At 40.2% G+C, this 16,675-nt stretch overlaps 2 protein-coding genes across 4 annotated transcripts in view; one reads left to right on the plus strand and one right to left on the minus strand.

Annotated features, from left to right (window-relative positions):
- Positions 1 to 3,944, plus strand: part of thnsl2 (threonine synthase-like 2) — a 15,367-nt gene extending 11,423 nt beyond the window's left edge. The window contains exons 7-10 of one of the 3 annotated variants that reach the window (XM_079872156.1): positions 598 to 654; positions 840 to 965; positions 1,597 to 1,751; positions 2,267 to 3,944. In XM_079872156.1, the coding sequence (XP_079728282.1) occupies positions 598 to 654; positions 840 to 965; positions 1,597 to 1,751; positions 2,267 to 2,477 (549 nt within the window). In that variant the 3' untranslated portion in view covers positions 2,478 to 3,944. Of the gene's footprint in view, positions 1 to 597; positions 655 to 689; positions 966 to 1,596; positions 1,752 to 2,266 lie in introns of all 3 variants that reach the window. The other 2 variants (XM_079872155.1, XM_079872157.1) reach the window with 2 other exon arrangements.
- Positions 3,945 to 7,515: 3,571 nt separating this feature from the next.
- oxt (oxytocin) lies at positions 7,516 to 10,966 on the minus strand. Its single transcript, XM_079871305.1, has 4 exons — positions 10,918 to 10,966; positions 10,380 to 10,504; positions 9,040 to 9,241; positions 7,516 to 7,861 (listed from the first exon to the last, which is right to left on the minus strand). Exons 2-4 carry the CDS (start codon positions 10,500 to 10,502, stop codon positions 7,734 to 7,736), a joined length of 453 nt encoding a protein of 150 aa, XP_079727431.1. The 5' UTR covers positions 10,503 to 10,504; positions 10,918 to 10,966; the 3' UTR covers positions 7,516 to 7,733.
- Between the last annotated feature and the right edge of the window lie 5,709 nt (positions 10,967 to 16,675).

The following is a 16,675-nucleotide window of genomic DNA, read 5'->3' on the forward strand; positions in this document are numbered from 1 at the left end:
CTCTCACACACACACACACACACACACACACTCCACATATCCCTCTGAACACCAGAGGGCGTCTCACACACACACACACACACACACACACACACACCCCGCAGAAGTACAATGACACACGTCATCACACTCTCTGTATCTGGATAAACAGAGGATTGAAACGCTTTGATTGATTTATTAAATGCAGTCTTTTGTGGGACAAGAGGTTCATAAATGCTTCTCATGTTTGGAAAGGTGTTTGACGCGTGTTGCTTTTTCAAATTCACGTTATAAGCGACTCAAACTCAGTGTTTTCAGAGTGAGCACAATCACAGCATTTGCCATTTCAGAATCACGATGAGCTAGATCGGTTTAAGTGCGATATCATGGAAATTGCGATTAATCGTGCAACTATAGTGTGAGTGTGTGTGTGTGTGTGTGTGTGTGTGTGTGTGTGTGTGTTCACAGGACCCGTATAACATGGAGCGTGTGTTCTGGCTGCTGTCTGGTCGAGATGGAGTGATGGTGAAGAGTGTGTGTGTGTGTGTGTGTGTGTGTGTGTGTGTGTGTGTGTGTGTGTGTGTGTGTGTGTGTGTGTGTGTGTGTGTGTGTTCACAGGACCCGTATAACATGGAGCGTGTGTTCTGGCTGCTGTCTGGTGGAGATGGAGTGATGGTGAAGAGTGTGTGTGTGTGTGTGTGTGTTCACAGGACCCGTATAACATGGAGCGTGTGTTCTGGCTGCTGTCTGGTCGAGATGGAGTGATGGTGAAGAGTGTGTGTGTGTGTGTGTGTGTGTGTGTGTGTGTGTGTGTGTGTGTGTGTGTGTGTGTGTGTGTGTGTGTGTGTGTGTGTTCACAGGACCCGTATAACATGGAGCGTGTGTTCTGGCTGCTGTCTGGTGGAGATGGAGTGATGGTGAAGAGTTTGATGGAGGAGTTTCAGGAGACGCACAGACTCTCTCTCCCCGCGCCGCTCCATCAGCAGGTGAACATCTCTCAGGAGAATCACACAGTCTCTGGAGCAAACTTCACACATGAGACGAGTTCAAACTCTGCTGCAAACCCAGCGAACAGAAATATCATTAGAACATTTTGTTAACAACATTCCCATAAAGTTATGAAAACACTCTTTCTGTATGTGCAAAACATCACATTTTTTAAATGTTGTAAAAATGTTTTTTCTTGGTTATGTGAATGTTAAGGAAACACTGTATCATTCTTCAAACATTATGGAATGTTACTTTTGAATGTTCTCTGAACGTTCTGAAACAAGTAACATTTAAAAAAGCGTTTGATGAACGTCCAGCTGAAACATTTCAGAAATAAAACACTCTGAGAACATTATTAATGACCAGATAAGTTTGAGCAAATGTTTTATTGTTCATAACTTTGAAAAAAGCAGTTGTAGAAAGACAATAGTGTCGTTATTCGGATCAAATCAGTTCAAGCTTGTTTCCAGCAGAAAATCATGATGTTAATGTTGATGGTATCTCAGCTAGAGCTGCGTGATAACATGCTCACTGTTGTTGATGTTGTAGTTGATGTTGTTGATGATGTTGTAGTTGTGTGAAGTGTTGTTGTTGATGTTGTCGTTGATGTTGTTGTTGATGCTGTAGTTGTGTGAAGTGATGTCGTCGGGGTCGGTGTCTGATGACGGGATCCTGGAGACCATGAGGAGATGCTGGCAGGACAATCACTATCTCCTCTGTCCTCATACCGCTGTGGGCGTGTGGAGACACTATCACTGTCCCATCACACCGGGAGAACACAGGTCACACACACACACACACACACACTATAGGACTGACTTTAGGACCCAGCGGAACAGCTCGTTTCCTCCATATAGAGCTATAAGGCCCTCTAGTGGCAAGAAATATCATGAAATATTATTTATTTCCCACAAGAGGTCTGCAAAGAGGTCCCCCGATGTAAGATATTTAGAGCTGAATTAAAAGGGTTATGCATGAAATTGTGAGCTTAAATTTAAGTTGAAAGAATGTGAGGAATGTGCTTAAATTACTATTTTTTTATTTTTTATTTTATCAAATCTAGTAATTTAAAGGTAAATAAAATAAATAAAAATCTCCAAAACAAACTTGTATTATATTTTTTTTTAAATATCAAAATGAAATAAAATTAGCTTTCTGGACAAAAATATATGTTACAAAGCGCACGAGGGAAGGATGAGGAATAATAAGTCTGGACGTAAACGGCAGTGTTATAACACTACTTTATCAAACATTACACAGATTAATTTCACAGTGTAATTAAGCTCTTTGTATTCAGATGTTGCATAGCGACCGCATCACCAGCCAAGTTCCAGGAGGCCGTGCATCGGGCCGGTTTGACCCTTGACCTCCCTGAAGCAGTGCTAGCGTTAGACGCGCTGGAGTCGCGTTACGAGGTTCTGGAGCGATCGGACGACTGGGAGTCGAGACTGAGACGCCACATCGAGTCCATCGGCTCCGCGAGAGAGCGCAGAGACCAGAGGAAATGAATCAGATCCGGGTTCTGCTGATCTCCGCGCATTTTTGACTGGAAAATTGTACGTTTTGTTTTTTGGAATTTTTTTCTTCTTCATTGAATCATGGTAAAGGTTTTGGCACTTGCTGTGTGAAACCAAAAAAATCATGGACATGATTCAAACAGGTTTAATGGTCCTGAAAACGATATTCACACTTGTGCTCCTCGCGGCTTTGGAAATGAATGAGACGAGTTTCCTCTAGTGGAAGCGTTTGGTACTGCAGCCGAACACACTCTCACTGAACGCTCATTTACTGAGATATCAAACTCAGATTTTGAACACAACTTGTTTAGATTTATAACTTTGATTTTCTTGCAGTTTTAGATTTAAATCTGATTTTGAAAGTATATATTTCATATACAATTTTTGCAGTTTTCATAACAATTCACATAAATTCTGTTACTTTTTTAAATTCATTTTTTAAAACTTTATTCACTTCAGCAATAATCTGCCAAGTGTCGTGTTTATAAAAGATCAAACTTCAGTCTGTCGCTCTAAAGTATTCAAGATTTACCACAGTTTAAGTTGGAAATTAAATGTTCAGGTCTATGCTCAAAAAGTGAATAAATGGATTATTAATAAAGTGTAAATATAATTTAGCACATAAAATCTCCTTAAAAATACAAAATATTACATAAAAAGCATTATCAAACTAAAATATAGTACATTCATTTCATTGGCCAAAAAAAAAAAAAAAAACCCAGAGGATTAAAGATTCACAGCAGATTTTTAATAAGAATGTCGTGTGGATAAACTGTCATGATCATCCAGTGGTGTAATTTTACTGTATGCATGAAGACCAGGTTCAAATCCTCATATAATGTGTTTTTATAATGCAAAACACTCGAGTTCCAGTGATCGGCCTGCTTTATTATACATAGACGAGCGGAATCAACTTTTTAATAGCACCGTTTGTGTTTGATCAGAAAAACCAATGCCCAATACAAATAACTATTATTGTTTATGATAAACCTTTACAGAACTTTCACTGTAAGAATTACAGCAATGCTTTCAGACCCAGTTCACTGAATTATCAACCGAGAACATGCATTATTAACACTTTTACAGTTGCTTTTCCAGAATGTTATGCATCATTTTAACAAAAAACTGGCTAAGATTTAAATGAATGTGTAATGCATATCTCATTAAATGCTGAAGCTCTTTGTGCTGTTCTGAACACTATTCTGTGAATTCTGGATAGTTGCATGCAAACACTTGTTTCTGCACAAATCAAAGCTGCGAAATTCACCAAAACCACTGACTATTATTCGTTTTTACAATAATGATGCAACTTAATCATCAAATGTAAACAAATATTTTTAAATAGTTTTTTGGAAGTTGCATTCAAAACTCAAAACTCCAGACTGTAAAACTATTTGTACGTGTCAATATTTTTAATTGTTCTGAATAAACAGAATCTCACTTTGAATGCCTTCTTAGAAAGGATTGTTTGTGTGTGAGTGTGTGAGTGTGTGAGTGTGTGAGTGTGTGAGTGTGTGTGTGAGAGTGTGTGTGTGTGTGTGTGTGTGTGTGTGTGTGTGTGTGTGTGTGTGTGTGTGTGTGTGTGTGTGTGTGAGAGAGAGTTTGTTAACACCGCTCGGTGTTTATATGGGAACCACCAGATGCAGTGTTAGAGTTAATGAGATAATTAAGTGATTAATTGAGTGATGATTGAGCAGTGAAGACACCTGATGATAACGAGCAGAACCACTGAAGAAGAGAGAAACACAAGAACTACAACTGACTCCCAGACACAGCCTTAGATGAAATCAACTGAAAACATCTCTCGAGATCTCAGCAGAGGAGGATTAAACATCTCCACAAACATCATTACCAGCTTCACTTTATTACCAACTAGTTATTGAGAATAGAGGTGTAGATGTTGATGTTTTATTAGAAATAATAGGTTTAGTAAAGTCGTCATTATGGTGATCAGTGTTTCCTCTAGTTGGTCAGTTTGACTCTTGGATTTTTCTATGCACGTTTGTGGTCTTTGTAACAGCGTTCACCAAAACACATCATTTGTTTCAAAGGAAGCCAGAAACAAACATGATCAGGTGATATAGGTTTAACCATCCTGAAGTAGAATGATTCACTAATCTCATCACTGACCAAACATGGTCATTTGTTATCAATAGATTATTTTCACCAACAATAGTTTCATGCCACAGATCATACAGTCTAAATTGTGATTTTTAGAGTACATTGTGGGGAGAAATTATTTCAGACACTCACAGACATCAAGAATTAGCAAATGAATCTCAACGATGGTGACATGCTTCAAGCAGCAATGCATGCTGGGAACCGCCATATTATAAAACGAATGTCTCCCAGCATGCATTGCAGCATGAAGCATGTCACCATTGTTGAAACTCATCAGCTGATTCTGGATGTTAGTGTGTGTGTGTCTCTTCGTTGTCTTTTCTCGCAGTGTATTTAGAAATTAAAAATCAGAATATTTGATGTGCGGCACAAAAAAAAGGTAAAAATCAATTAATAACAAGTTACCTCTTTTGGTCAGTGATGACTTTTATCAGACACTTTTCTCTATGATGATGAAATATATATCATGATCATCTTTATTTGTGGTTTCCTTTGCAACAAATTATGTGTTTTGGTGAACACAGTTTCAAAGACAACCACTAACTAAAAATAAATAACGAGTAAAACTGCCCAACTGAAGGACACTGATCATCATAATGGTGACCAATATTTTCAATATCTAGAAATGTTAATTCTGAAAAAGAACTTCTGTAGATGACTGACAGAAATAAGGTCAAACTGGTTTGTAATAAGAGAGATGTCATGTCTTTTCAGTTGATTTAATCTAAGGCTGTGTCTGGGAGTCAGTTGTAGTTCTTGTGTTTCTCTCGTTATCATCAGGTGTCTTTAATAATCGAGCAATCATCACTCAATTAATCACTTAATTATCTCATTAACTCTAACACTGCTCAGTGTTACTTTCAACACCCTGCTGGTGGTTCCCATATAAACACTGAGCGGTGTTAATTTAACACCTGTGTGTGTGTGTGTGTGTGTGTGTGTGTGTGTGTGTGTGTGTGTGTGTGTGTGTGTGTGTGTGTGTGTGTGTGTGTGTGTGTGTGTGAAATGTCCCCACAAGGATAGTAAATCCTGACATTTTTAACTTTTAACATTTTTTTGGGTCCCCATGAGGAATAGCTTATAACTCTCAATATGTATAGTCCTCATAAAACACAAAAAACCCACATGTGTGTGTGTGTGTGTGTGTGTGTGTGTGTGTGTGTGTGTGTGTGTGTGTGTGATAATGAAGGTGAGTGTTTGACTTCAGAAGGCTTTATTGCAGTATAAATGTTTTAGTGGAGCTGAACATTTGGACTTTGGTTATTCAAGACTTATGGTGTTCAAGACGAACTCAACATGAACTCACACACACACACTTGAACACTGGAGTGACTTTAAATGAGTGTTAGTCATTAGTTAATGCTTTTACTCTTTCCACCACCATGATTCATTCTGGGTCACATTTCTTGTTTTTATTGGCGTTTTCCATGTTCTTTGTGAATTGCTGATATACACTCACCTAAAGGATTATTAGGAACACCTGTTCAATTTCTCATTAATGCAATTATCTAATCAACCAATCACATGGCAGTTGCTTCAGTGCATTTAGGGGTGTGGTCCTGGTCAAGACAATCTCCTGAACTCCAAACTGAATGTCAGAATGGGAAAGAAAGGTGATTTAAGCAATTTTGAGCGTGGCATGGTTGTTGGTGCCAGACGGGCCGGTCTGAGTATTTCACAATCTGCTCAGTTACTGGGATTTTCACGCACAACCATTTCTAGGGTTTACAAAGAATGGTGTGAAAAGGGAAAAACATCCAGTATGCGGCAGTCCTGTGGGCGAAAATGCCTTGTTGATGCTAGAGGTCAGAGGAGAATGGGCCGACTGATTCAAGCTGATAGAAGAGCAACTTTGACTGAAATAACCACTCGTTACAACCGAGGTATGCAGCAAAGCATTTGTGAAGCCACAACACGCACAACCTTGAGGCGGATGGGCTACAACAGCAGAAGACCCCACCGGGTACCACTCATCTCCACTACAAATAGGAAAAAGAGGCTACAATTTGCACGAGCTCACCAAAATTGGACAGTTGAAGACTGGAAAAATGTTGCCTGGTCTGATGAGTCTCGATTTCTGTTGAGACATTCAGATGGTAGAGTCAGAATTTGGCGTAAACAGAATGAGAACATGGATCCATCATGCCTTGTTACCACTGTGCAGGCTGGTGGTGGTGGTGTAATGGTGTGGGGGATGTTTTCTTGGCACACTTTAGGCCCCTTAGTGCCAATTGGGCATCGTTTAAATGCCACGGCCTACCTGAGCATTGTTTCTGACCATGTCCATCCCTTTATGACCACCATGTACCCATCCTCTGATGGCTACTTCCAGCAGGATAATGCACCATGTCACAAAGCTCGAATCATTTCAAATTGGTTTCTTAAACATGACAATGAGTTCACTGTACTAAAATGGCCCCCACAGTCACCAGATCTCAACCCAATAGAGCATCTTTGGGATGTGGTGGAACGGGAGCTTCGTGCCCTGGATGTGCATCCCACAAATCTCCATCAACTGCAAGATGCTATCCTATCAATATGGGCCAACATTTCTAAAGAATGCTTTCAGCACCTTGTTGAATCAATGCCACGTAGAATTAAGGCAGTTCTGAAGGCGAAAGGGGGTCAAACACAGTATTAGTATGGTGTTCCTAATAATCCTTTAGGTGAGTGTATGATAATGATTTTTTTATTAATTAATAATGATTCTCAGCCCGGCCGCTGGCAGTGGCATCAACACAGGCTTTCCCACAGAACTGGGTTAGTTTCAAATAAATTGCATAAATTGTATCAGACTGAAATGCTTGTATTATAATATATAATTCATTTTATATTCTACCAATGATAAAACTACAAGATCATGCCTATGTACAGATTTGCATCTTTATGAACTCAGATTCTGTGGCCGTGATGAAATACACTAGAACAAAAAATAGTTTTAATAGTTTAATATCTGCACAAACGTAGTCAAGCCATCATCAGTACAGTTCTACTAATATCTGCTGCTATGTATTAGCCATACAAATATCTAGCGGCTATACAAAGTTGGTTTACAAAAGGTCGATGATGGTTGGTTGGTTGGTGGGCGGGCTCCTCCTGAGATGATGTCACGCCTCTGTGAGCGTTTCATTGGTGGAGTCTGTAGGGGTGGGCGTGGCTTGACATGTGCAGGAGCTTCATCAGTAGATCTTGGCTAGTTGAAGCCATACCGTCACCGTCTCCATCCACACACGACTGGTCCACACTGCAGCCCTCTGATTCACACACACAATTCACACACACAAAAATCTTTATTATCAATTTTTAAGGCGAGACAAGTAATTCGGTGAGGTCAATATGTAGAGAAAGACTACACGCCTGCGCACTACATATTCGAACGAGCATACCTATAGACTAAACACGTAATATGCATGTTCGCGTTTTTGAAGTAATAACGTTTTTAAAAAATTCAACGCGGCTTGCACCTTGGAACCTGTTCATAACCCAGTAAAGGATGGGATGCTAAAAGTAATTTCTGCATGTCAAGTCAAGTCTTCATTTATACAGCGCTTTAATAACATAGACGTTTCACAGCAGCTTTACAGTGATAATAGGAGATTACAGTAACAGAGAGTGTTTAGGCTTTACAGCAGATCTAGAATAAAGTTATTGTCCAGATAAAGTTAGTTTTGATTGATTCACTTCCGTTGCAAAGATCATTAGTTATTAACTTAGGGGCCGATAACACGACTCCGGCCCAGATCCGGGCCGTGAGGAATCCATGTGTACCAGATGTGGGCCGGATCTGGGCCGACACTGTTGCTGGGAAATGCTATATTATCACTAAATATTGGACTCAATCTTTTTGTCAACTGTCAATCAGCACAATTTCTTCATCTCTTTTTGGAGCTGACTGATCGAAGTCATTCATCTGAGCTCATGCGCCTCACTTTTTTTGAGGTGAAGTGAAGTTAATTTTCAAAAATCAGTTTCAGAAACTAAGGTCTGAGTTGAGAAACACTTTTATAAAGTATCCACCACTTTTTTTGGTGTGTGAAAACCTTGCAAACGATTCAGTGCGTGGGTGAACCAAAATCAAACTGAATCGCAACCGCGACCTTTCGACCGATTACATCAAAACAGTGATTCGTTCATCAATATGGCATGAGCTGATAGAAAGCAGTGCAACATGATTGGTTAAATATTGTCAAGGAAAGTGATCCTCAGATCGGTATACGGTCCCAGACGGCAACATAGTGTCGGCCCAGATCCGGCCCACATTCCGGAGCGCATGGATTCCTCACGGTCCAGATGTGGGCCGGATCTGAGCCGTCACTGTTGCTGTCTGAGTACGCAAAGTCAGAGAGTTTTTGTCCAGTGCAATAGCCTCAACTAGCATCTTCAGGAAAAAGAAAATCCCACGAGGGTGAATATATGAAACAGGTAAACTAACCTGCGTCACAACAGACCCCAGGCGCGGCGCAGCGCCCTTCATAACCGCACGCTTTCCCGGCCGCGTCGCAGGGAGTCGGCAGAGAGTCCTCCTCCAGACAGCGAAGGGTTTCTGGCGAGCCGACCAGACAGCCGATCCCTTCACCACAGCAGATACTGGGGCCGAAGCACCGGCCGCGATCGCCAGGACCGCATGACATGCACTACAGAGGACCAGGAGGACACGTCTCAGTAATGTCTTCAGCGTTCAAACACAGACAGACACAAAGGCCAAGTGTGTGTGGCTAGTTTCAGCCCGACGCAGTTTTCATTTTCACGTCCTGCGCCACGTTCTTTAAATAGCAAATGCATTTGTGCCCATCTGTGGCCCATGAGCTGCTGGTCTGAGAACGAGTGTGTGTTCAGGTGATGGAGCGTTGACCAACTGAGATCTGCTCTATAGTCAATGGCGCAGTATTTTTTTTGTTATTTAAAGAGCGCTTTAGTAATGTGCGCCTATAGGCGGGTCCACAACACACACACTCTGCTTATTATTACACACACTCTGCTTATTACACACACATGGACGCGCAGCAGCACACAAGGAAATATGCCAAATATGAAATATGCCAAATATTTAAAATAAAAGGATTACAATGTAAAAGATTAATACTGTGTACATAAAGATAGGGTGGAATCCGGCTTATCCCGTAGATGGTCTCGCTTTAACCTCACACACACACACACACACACTGCTTTAACCTCACACACACACACACACACACACACACACACACACTGCTTTAACCTCACACACACACACACACACACACACACACACACACACACACACTGCTTTAACCTCGAGCACGAGCAGATCCGTTTCCTCGCTAGAGAAGCGTTCAGTTTTTCCACTTGCAAATTCCATCATGTAAATAGCGAATCCGCCATGGCGCGAGCACAACTGGCTTTTAAAGGGAATGGGAGATGAGACTCTGATTGGTTTATTGCACGTTACGCCCAAAACACACCCATTACTCATTAAGAGAATAGGGACAAAACACACCCATTACTCATTAAGAGAATAAGGACAAAACACACCCATTACTCATTAAGAGAATAGAGACAAAACACACCCATTACTCATTAAGAGAATAGAGACGACTCTTTTAGACCAGCGCCGGGAGCGCCGACCATTTTCCCCGTCGTTAAACTAGCAAAACTGGATTCGGACCATGCGCTTAGATCGTTAAATTAGGGCTCAAAATGTCGGCCCAGATCCGGCCCACATCTGGTCCCCGGATCTGGGCCGACACTATGTTGCCGTCTGGGATCTCATGCTTTATAAGTGGATAAACGCACCTGTCGAGACGGCCAGTCCTGTACGGCTCGTTTGCCTCCGATGGGGCAGTTAGAGATGTAACAGGCCGAGCAAATGGACATCAGACCCAGCAGACAAACCACCGACAGCAGACCTCCAGACATATCTGTGCAGAAACTCCATTACAACACAACACAACACTCTCTAAATGCAAAAAATGCTTTTCTTACTTAGTATTTTTGTCTTGATTCCAACATTTCCTAAATCAAGATGCATTTACTAAAGTAGTAAAATGACATTAGATGGGGAAAGAAAAATAATCTTAATTCAAACAGAAACAAGATTATTTTTCTTACCCCATTGGCAGATAATTTAGCTTTTTTTAAGCATCAACTCCATTCATTTTGATTTATTTAACCAGAAAACAAGACTTAACATCTTATGTCATTTTACTCATCTAGTAAATGCATCTTGATTTATTAATTTTTTTTAGACATTTGGACTGGAAACAAGACAAAAATACTAAGTAAGAAAAGCATTTTTTGCAGTGAACACTGTAAATAAAGTCGCAGTACTTACTTTACCGAGGCTGAAATGGACAGCTATAGTGAAGAGATTCAGCTTCTGAGCAACGATGTTCATTTGTACGGTGTGAGGAGGCTCTTTTTATACCCCTTTGCTCTCTTTGCTGCGTGATATTATCACATTATTACCTGTTAGCAACAATCAAGGAGCCTATCTATCTAAATGTTAATGATGTGGCCTGATTAGGTCAGAGGCCCGGTCACTACGCTGTCCAGTCGCAGGGATGTGCGTCATTAGCGCCCGTGATCAGGCATACGGTGTGAGACAGGTGAAAGGCAGATGTGGATTAAAACAAGAACATTCATTTTAGAGATTTCTGAAACTTCACCCTTAAAAAATAAGTTTCCAAAAGGAGGCTTTCACAATGATGCAAAGTTGTTGTTTTGTTGGCATTCAGATACATCTCTAGTTTCAGTATTATTTGTTCTTCAGACATTCCTCTTTAAACACAATAAGTATCAGCTATTTGAAAAGTTAACTACATTTGGTTTTTGACCATTGAAAATGGGTAAAATTCAACTATTTGAATATAAAGTCGAATTGGGAATTTCTATGTGATTGAACCATATAGGGCCTTTAAAATGAAGATATCAAAAGAAAAGTTTATTAAGAATGAGAGTCTAAAATCATATTAAGATATCTTTAATACTTTTTGAGAGACAGGCATGCAAACTTTGGAAAAAGAATATGGCCTCAGACTGGTGTATTCTATGCAATTTTGTTGATAGAAAAACGTGAGATACATTTCTAGTTTCAACATTATTTGTTCTTTAGATATTCCTCTTAAAAGAAAGAAACTCTCAGCTGTGTGCAAACTGCAAAGTGACCCACATTTGGTTTTTGATAACTGAAAATGTGTAAAATTGACCAATTAACAGATGGAGCCGCATTAAGATCTCCATATCTCTGGGATTAAACCAGCGAGGGCCTTTAAAATGAAGAAAGCAAAAGAAATGTTAATCTAAAGCGATATTAAGATATATTTAAGATACTTACACTCACCTAAAGGATTATTAGGAACACCATACTAATACTGTGTTTGACCCCCTTTCGCCTTCAGAACTGCCTTAATTCTACGTGGCATTGATTCAACAAGGTGCTGAAAGCATTCTTTAGAAATGTTGGCCCATATTGATAGGATAGCATCTTGCAGTTGATGGAGATTTGTGGGATGCACATCCAGGGCACGAAGCTCCCGTTCCACCACATCCCAAAGATGCTCTATTGGGTTGAGATCTGGTGACTGTGGGGGCCATTTTAGTACAGTGAACTCATTGTCATGTTCAAGAAACCAATTTGAAATGATTCGAGCTTTGTGACATGGTGCATTATCCTGCTGGAAGTAGCCATCAGAGGATGGGTACATGGTGGTCATAAAGGGATGGACATGGTCAGAAACAATGCTCAGGTAGGCCGTGGCATTTAAACGATGCCCAATTGGCACTAAGGGGCCTAAAGTGTGCCAAGAAAACATCCCCCACACCATTACACCACCACCACCAGCCTGCACAGTGGTAACAAGGCATGATGGATCCATGTTCTCATTCGGTTTACGCCAAATTCTGACTCTACCATCTGAATGTCTCAACAGAAATCGAGACTCATCAGACCAGGCAACATTTCTCCAGTCTTCAACTGTCCAATTTTGGTGAGCTCGTGCAAATTGTAGCCTCTTTTTCCTATTTGTAGTGGAGATGAGTGGTACCCGGTGGGGTCTTCTGCTGTTGTAGCCCATCCGCCTCAAGGTTGTGCGTGTTGTGGCTTCACAAATGCTTTGTTGCATACCTCGGTTGTAACGAGTGGTTATTTCAGTCAAAGTTGCTCTTCTATCAGCTTGAATCAGTCGGCCCATTCTCCTCTGACCTCTAGCATCAACAAGGCATGTTCGCCCACAGGACTGCCGCATACTGGATGTTTTTCCCTTTTCACACCATTCTTTGTAAACCCTAGAAATGGTTGTGTGTGAAAATCCCAGTAACTGAGCAGATTGTGAAATACTCAGACCGGCCCGTCTGGCACCAACAACCATGCCACGCTCAAAATTGCTTAAATCACCTTTCTTTCCCATTCTGACATTCAGTTTGGAGTTCAGGAGATTGTCTTGACCAGGACCACACCCCTAAATGCATTGAAGCAACTGCCATGTGATTGGTTGATTAGATAATTGCATTAATGAGAAATTGAACAGGTGTTCCTAATAATCCTTTAGGTGAGTGTATACTACTTGAGTTAGGCATGCAAACGTGAGGCAAAAAAAAAAGCAAAAACAAGAAGTGCATATAATGAACAAATATTGCTAAAGTCAACAGATTTCACTAACAGATCTACCAATCTTTGTGTAAAAATAAAATAATGATGCTGCCATCTTTCTAAATTAAGTTTTACTCCGCTATAAATTGTCTCCAAATCTCAGGTAAAAAGTGTATTTTTGACCCCCCTCTACAAAATAGTGGATTATCAGTAAATATACATCCACGACATTTAATATTTTGCCTTTCTCCTTCATTTATGTATTTCTTTCACCAGATAAAAAATTATCTGCCGGGGGCCTCTGGCTCTGGCCTCTGGCAACATTATTAGCCGGGGGCCTCTGGCTGAGTTGACACGGAATGACCCTATAAACATTTCTCAATTTTGGTCATTGCTAAGTTCCATTTTTAGTACAGTCGATGCAAAATATTGCAACATGAGCATAATGTAATATCTTTAGATAAGATTAACCCCCAAAACTAGTCTTGCTGTGTTTTTTACTTGTATTAAACCACTCGTTTTCAAGACATACAACTGGTCACCAGTTGTTAGGCATCTTTTATTTCAACAATCGCTGGGACGCTCTAGAACCACATAGGATTTTATATTGCTCTTTTATAGTTTTATTATCGTTACTCACCATGAAAATAGCGAAGGAGGCTGGCATGTCATTAATATACCAGCCAAACAACAACAGTGTTTTAGGATCCCCGTTGAAAGCTCCTGCTCTCTCAGATCGGACACTGGCGTCCCCCAGGGCTCGGTCCTCGGCCCTCTGCTGTTCATGCCGAACACTCCCAGTGTGTCTCCAGGGATCTGAACAACCATGACATCAAAGTGGCTGATGATTGTGGAGGACAAGAAGACTTTTGTGGCACAGAAGCATGTGACAAGCATATGTTGTTTTAAAGGGGTGGTTGATTATGATTTGACTTTTCTAACTTTAGTTAGTGTGTAATGTTGCTGTTTGAGCATAAACAACATCTGCAAAGTTACAACGCTCAAAGTTCAAAGCAAAGGGAGATATTTGCTTTTACAGAAATCGCTTTTTAAGGACTACAACAAACGGCTGGTAGAGACTACACCACATTCCTCCCGGGTTAATGACATCACCAACCCTAAAATTTACATAAACCCCGCCCCCGGAACACGATTTATAGATTATCATGACAGAATATGCTAATCAATGACTAGAAGATAACTACACATCAGCTTCATAAATTCATCAATTATCCATTCAGAAACGTCCTGTTGCTTCTACATGTTGTCACTTCTTCTAGAATCTCTCCATCATTGTGCGACTCCGTTTTGAACATAAAAGGCTAAAGGTTTTTGAAATGTTCAGTGTGTGTGTGTGTGTGTATGAGGTAATCTGAGCTACTAACACTCACACACACACACACACACACACACACACACACAAGCTCTTGAAGCTCCGCCCTCTGTGCCGGGAGCAGCAGCTCATTTGCATTTAAAGCAACACACGAAAACGGTGCGTTTTTGCTCACCCTCAAAGGAGACAAATTTAACATGCTATTAATAATGGTCTGTGGGGTATATTGAGCTAAAACTTTACATACACACTCTGGGGACATCAGAGACTTATTTTACATCTTGTGAAAAGGGCATTATACCACCCCTTTAAGTTCTGCAGATGACAATAAATAGGAAGTTGAAAAATGTTCTTGAATACATGACATGTTCTGCAGTGTTCATATGTAACTTGCGGGAGCTTGAATCGAGGGAATAATGAGTGCTGAAGTGATTAATCCGCAGAGTCACAGGGTAATGACACAATTGTCACATTTAACACGTCCTCTCTGCTTTTCAATCATTTATCTCTGATTAGCCTTTAATAGGACACATATCCCATGGATTTAATCAAATTATTGAATTATTACCTCGGGTCAGCATAGGCCGCCGTTGATGGAAAGTCACGTGCTGCTTTTACCAAAGTAAATTAGTTGAATAGTTAGATAGTTGTTTGGTTCATTTGAACAGAGCAACTATAGCAGATGAGTCAGGGAGTCAATGGGAACTTACTGGTGTGTCTTTATATTAAAGCCCCCCTGTGGTCAAGCTTCAAAATCCAGCTTTTAATGTTGTTTATGTGTCTATATGGTGTTTTTAATCTGCTTTAAGACACAGCATGTGTAAGTTCATAAGTCGACAGCATTGCTGAGTATTTCCTCCTTAAAACTGCAGTGAACCAAAGACAGTCTCAAAAACACGCTTTGAAATCGCTGGTGTTTCTGACGTCACAAACTACCTTGTAACCAATCAGATCAACGTGTGATCGTCAACCAGTGGATCTCTGAGCTGAGCGAGTGAGTGGAGGCGGGGCTCATTTGCATATTCAAAGAACCACGCATACTAAATGAGGCAAGGGTTTCGAGTTACATTCAAGATATTTGAAGGCATTTTTTTTTAAAGGAAAAATGTCATTTTGCTGATCAAAGATGAGTTTTAAGAGATACAATTATTGACTTTGGGGGGACTTTAATACACCAGACACTTTTTGATAATGCTATTTTGTCTTAATGTGTTTCACATGGACACAGTAACAAGTAACAAGCTTCTGTTTCTACACAAACACATCAGTGATTTTTATGTGGCGATAAATGTCATGTGACTGATCACTGTGGACCTGCAGGAAAATGACATCCGACTAATGGGGCTAGTCCCAGTCTAGGGTCCACCATATCAGCTTCTGACACAACCAGTAGTGTGAGTTTGGGGCTTTGGGACTGTTTGTATTTTTGGGGTGTAACGATACCCTCATGTCACGATTCGATACACATCACGACACTGAACTCACGATACGATATTATTGCGATACTCCAAGACATATGGTGAAAGGTTACAAAAAATGCACGGTTGATTAAAATGCTAAATCTGGTGTTAGACTGTGTGTGTAAATGAACTTGGACTTGGTGCTGAAACCCAAAGCACAGGACAATAGAGACACCAGAATAACAATATTCATGATTCTGAAGCTGAAAATACTGAATTATTTTAGACGAATATGCTTTACTCTTTCACTGACTAGATATATTTAAAATAATGTAGGACACTTTTTAAAGACATTTGTCTTTATTAGGAGCCATAAATATCCCCCCATTGCATTATTATACATTATATTCAACATTATATAGTACAGTAGTTTAATGTAGTTATGACAATAAAACTCTGAAACTCTTTCTCACAGTTATTTTATTTTGGGTGAACTATACACAATACTTTTTTTGTACTGCGATATATTGTGACACTCCTAGTAATCACATATTGAACGTCAATTTCTTTTATGTTTCTTAACTCATAATTCACAACCATACATTGTTTATAACTAGTCACAGCCTGACGTTTAGGGTCCATCATATCAGCTTCTGACACAACCAGTAGTGTGAGTTTTGATTCTCTGTTTGTATTTCTGGGACACTGTATAGTAATCACGTATTGAACGTCAGTTTATTTTATGTTTCTAAACTCATAATTCACAATC

Source organism: Squalius cephalus, assembly GCF_949319135.1.
Source record: "Squalius cephalus genome assembly, chromosome: 5".
NCBI lineage: Eukaryota > Metazoa > Chordata > Actinopteri > Cypriniformes > Leuciscidae > Squalius > Squalius cephalus.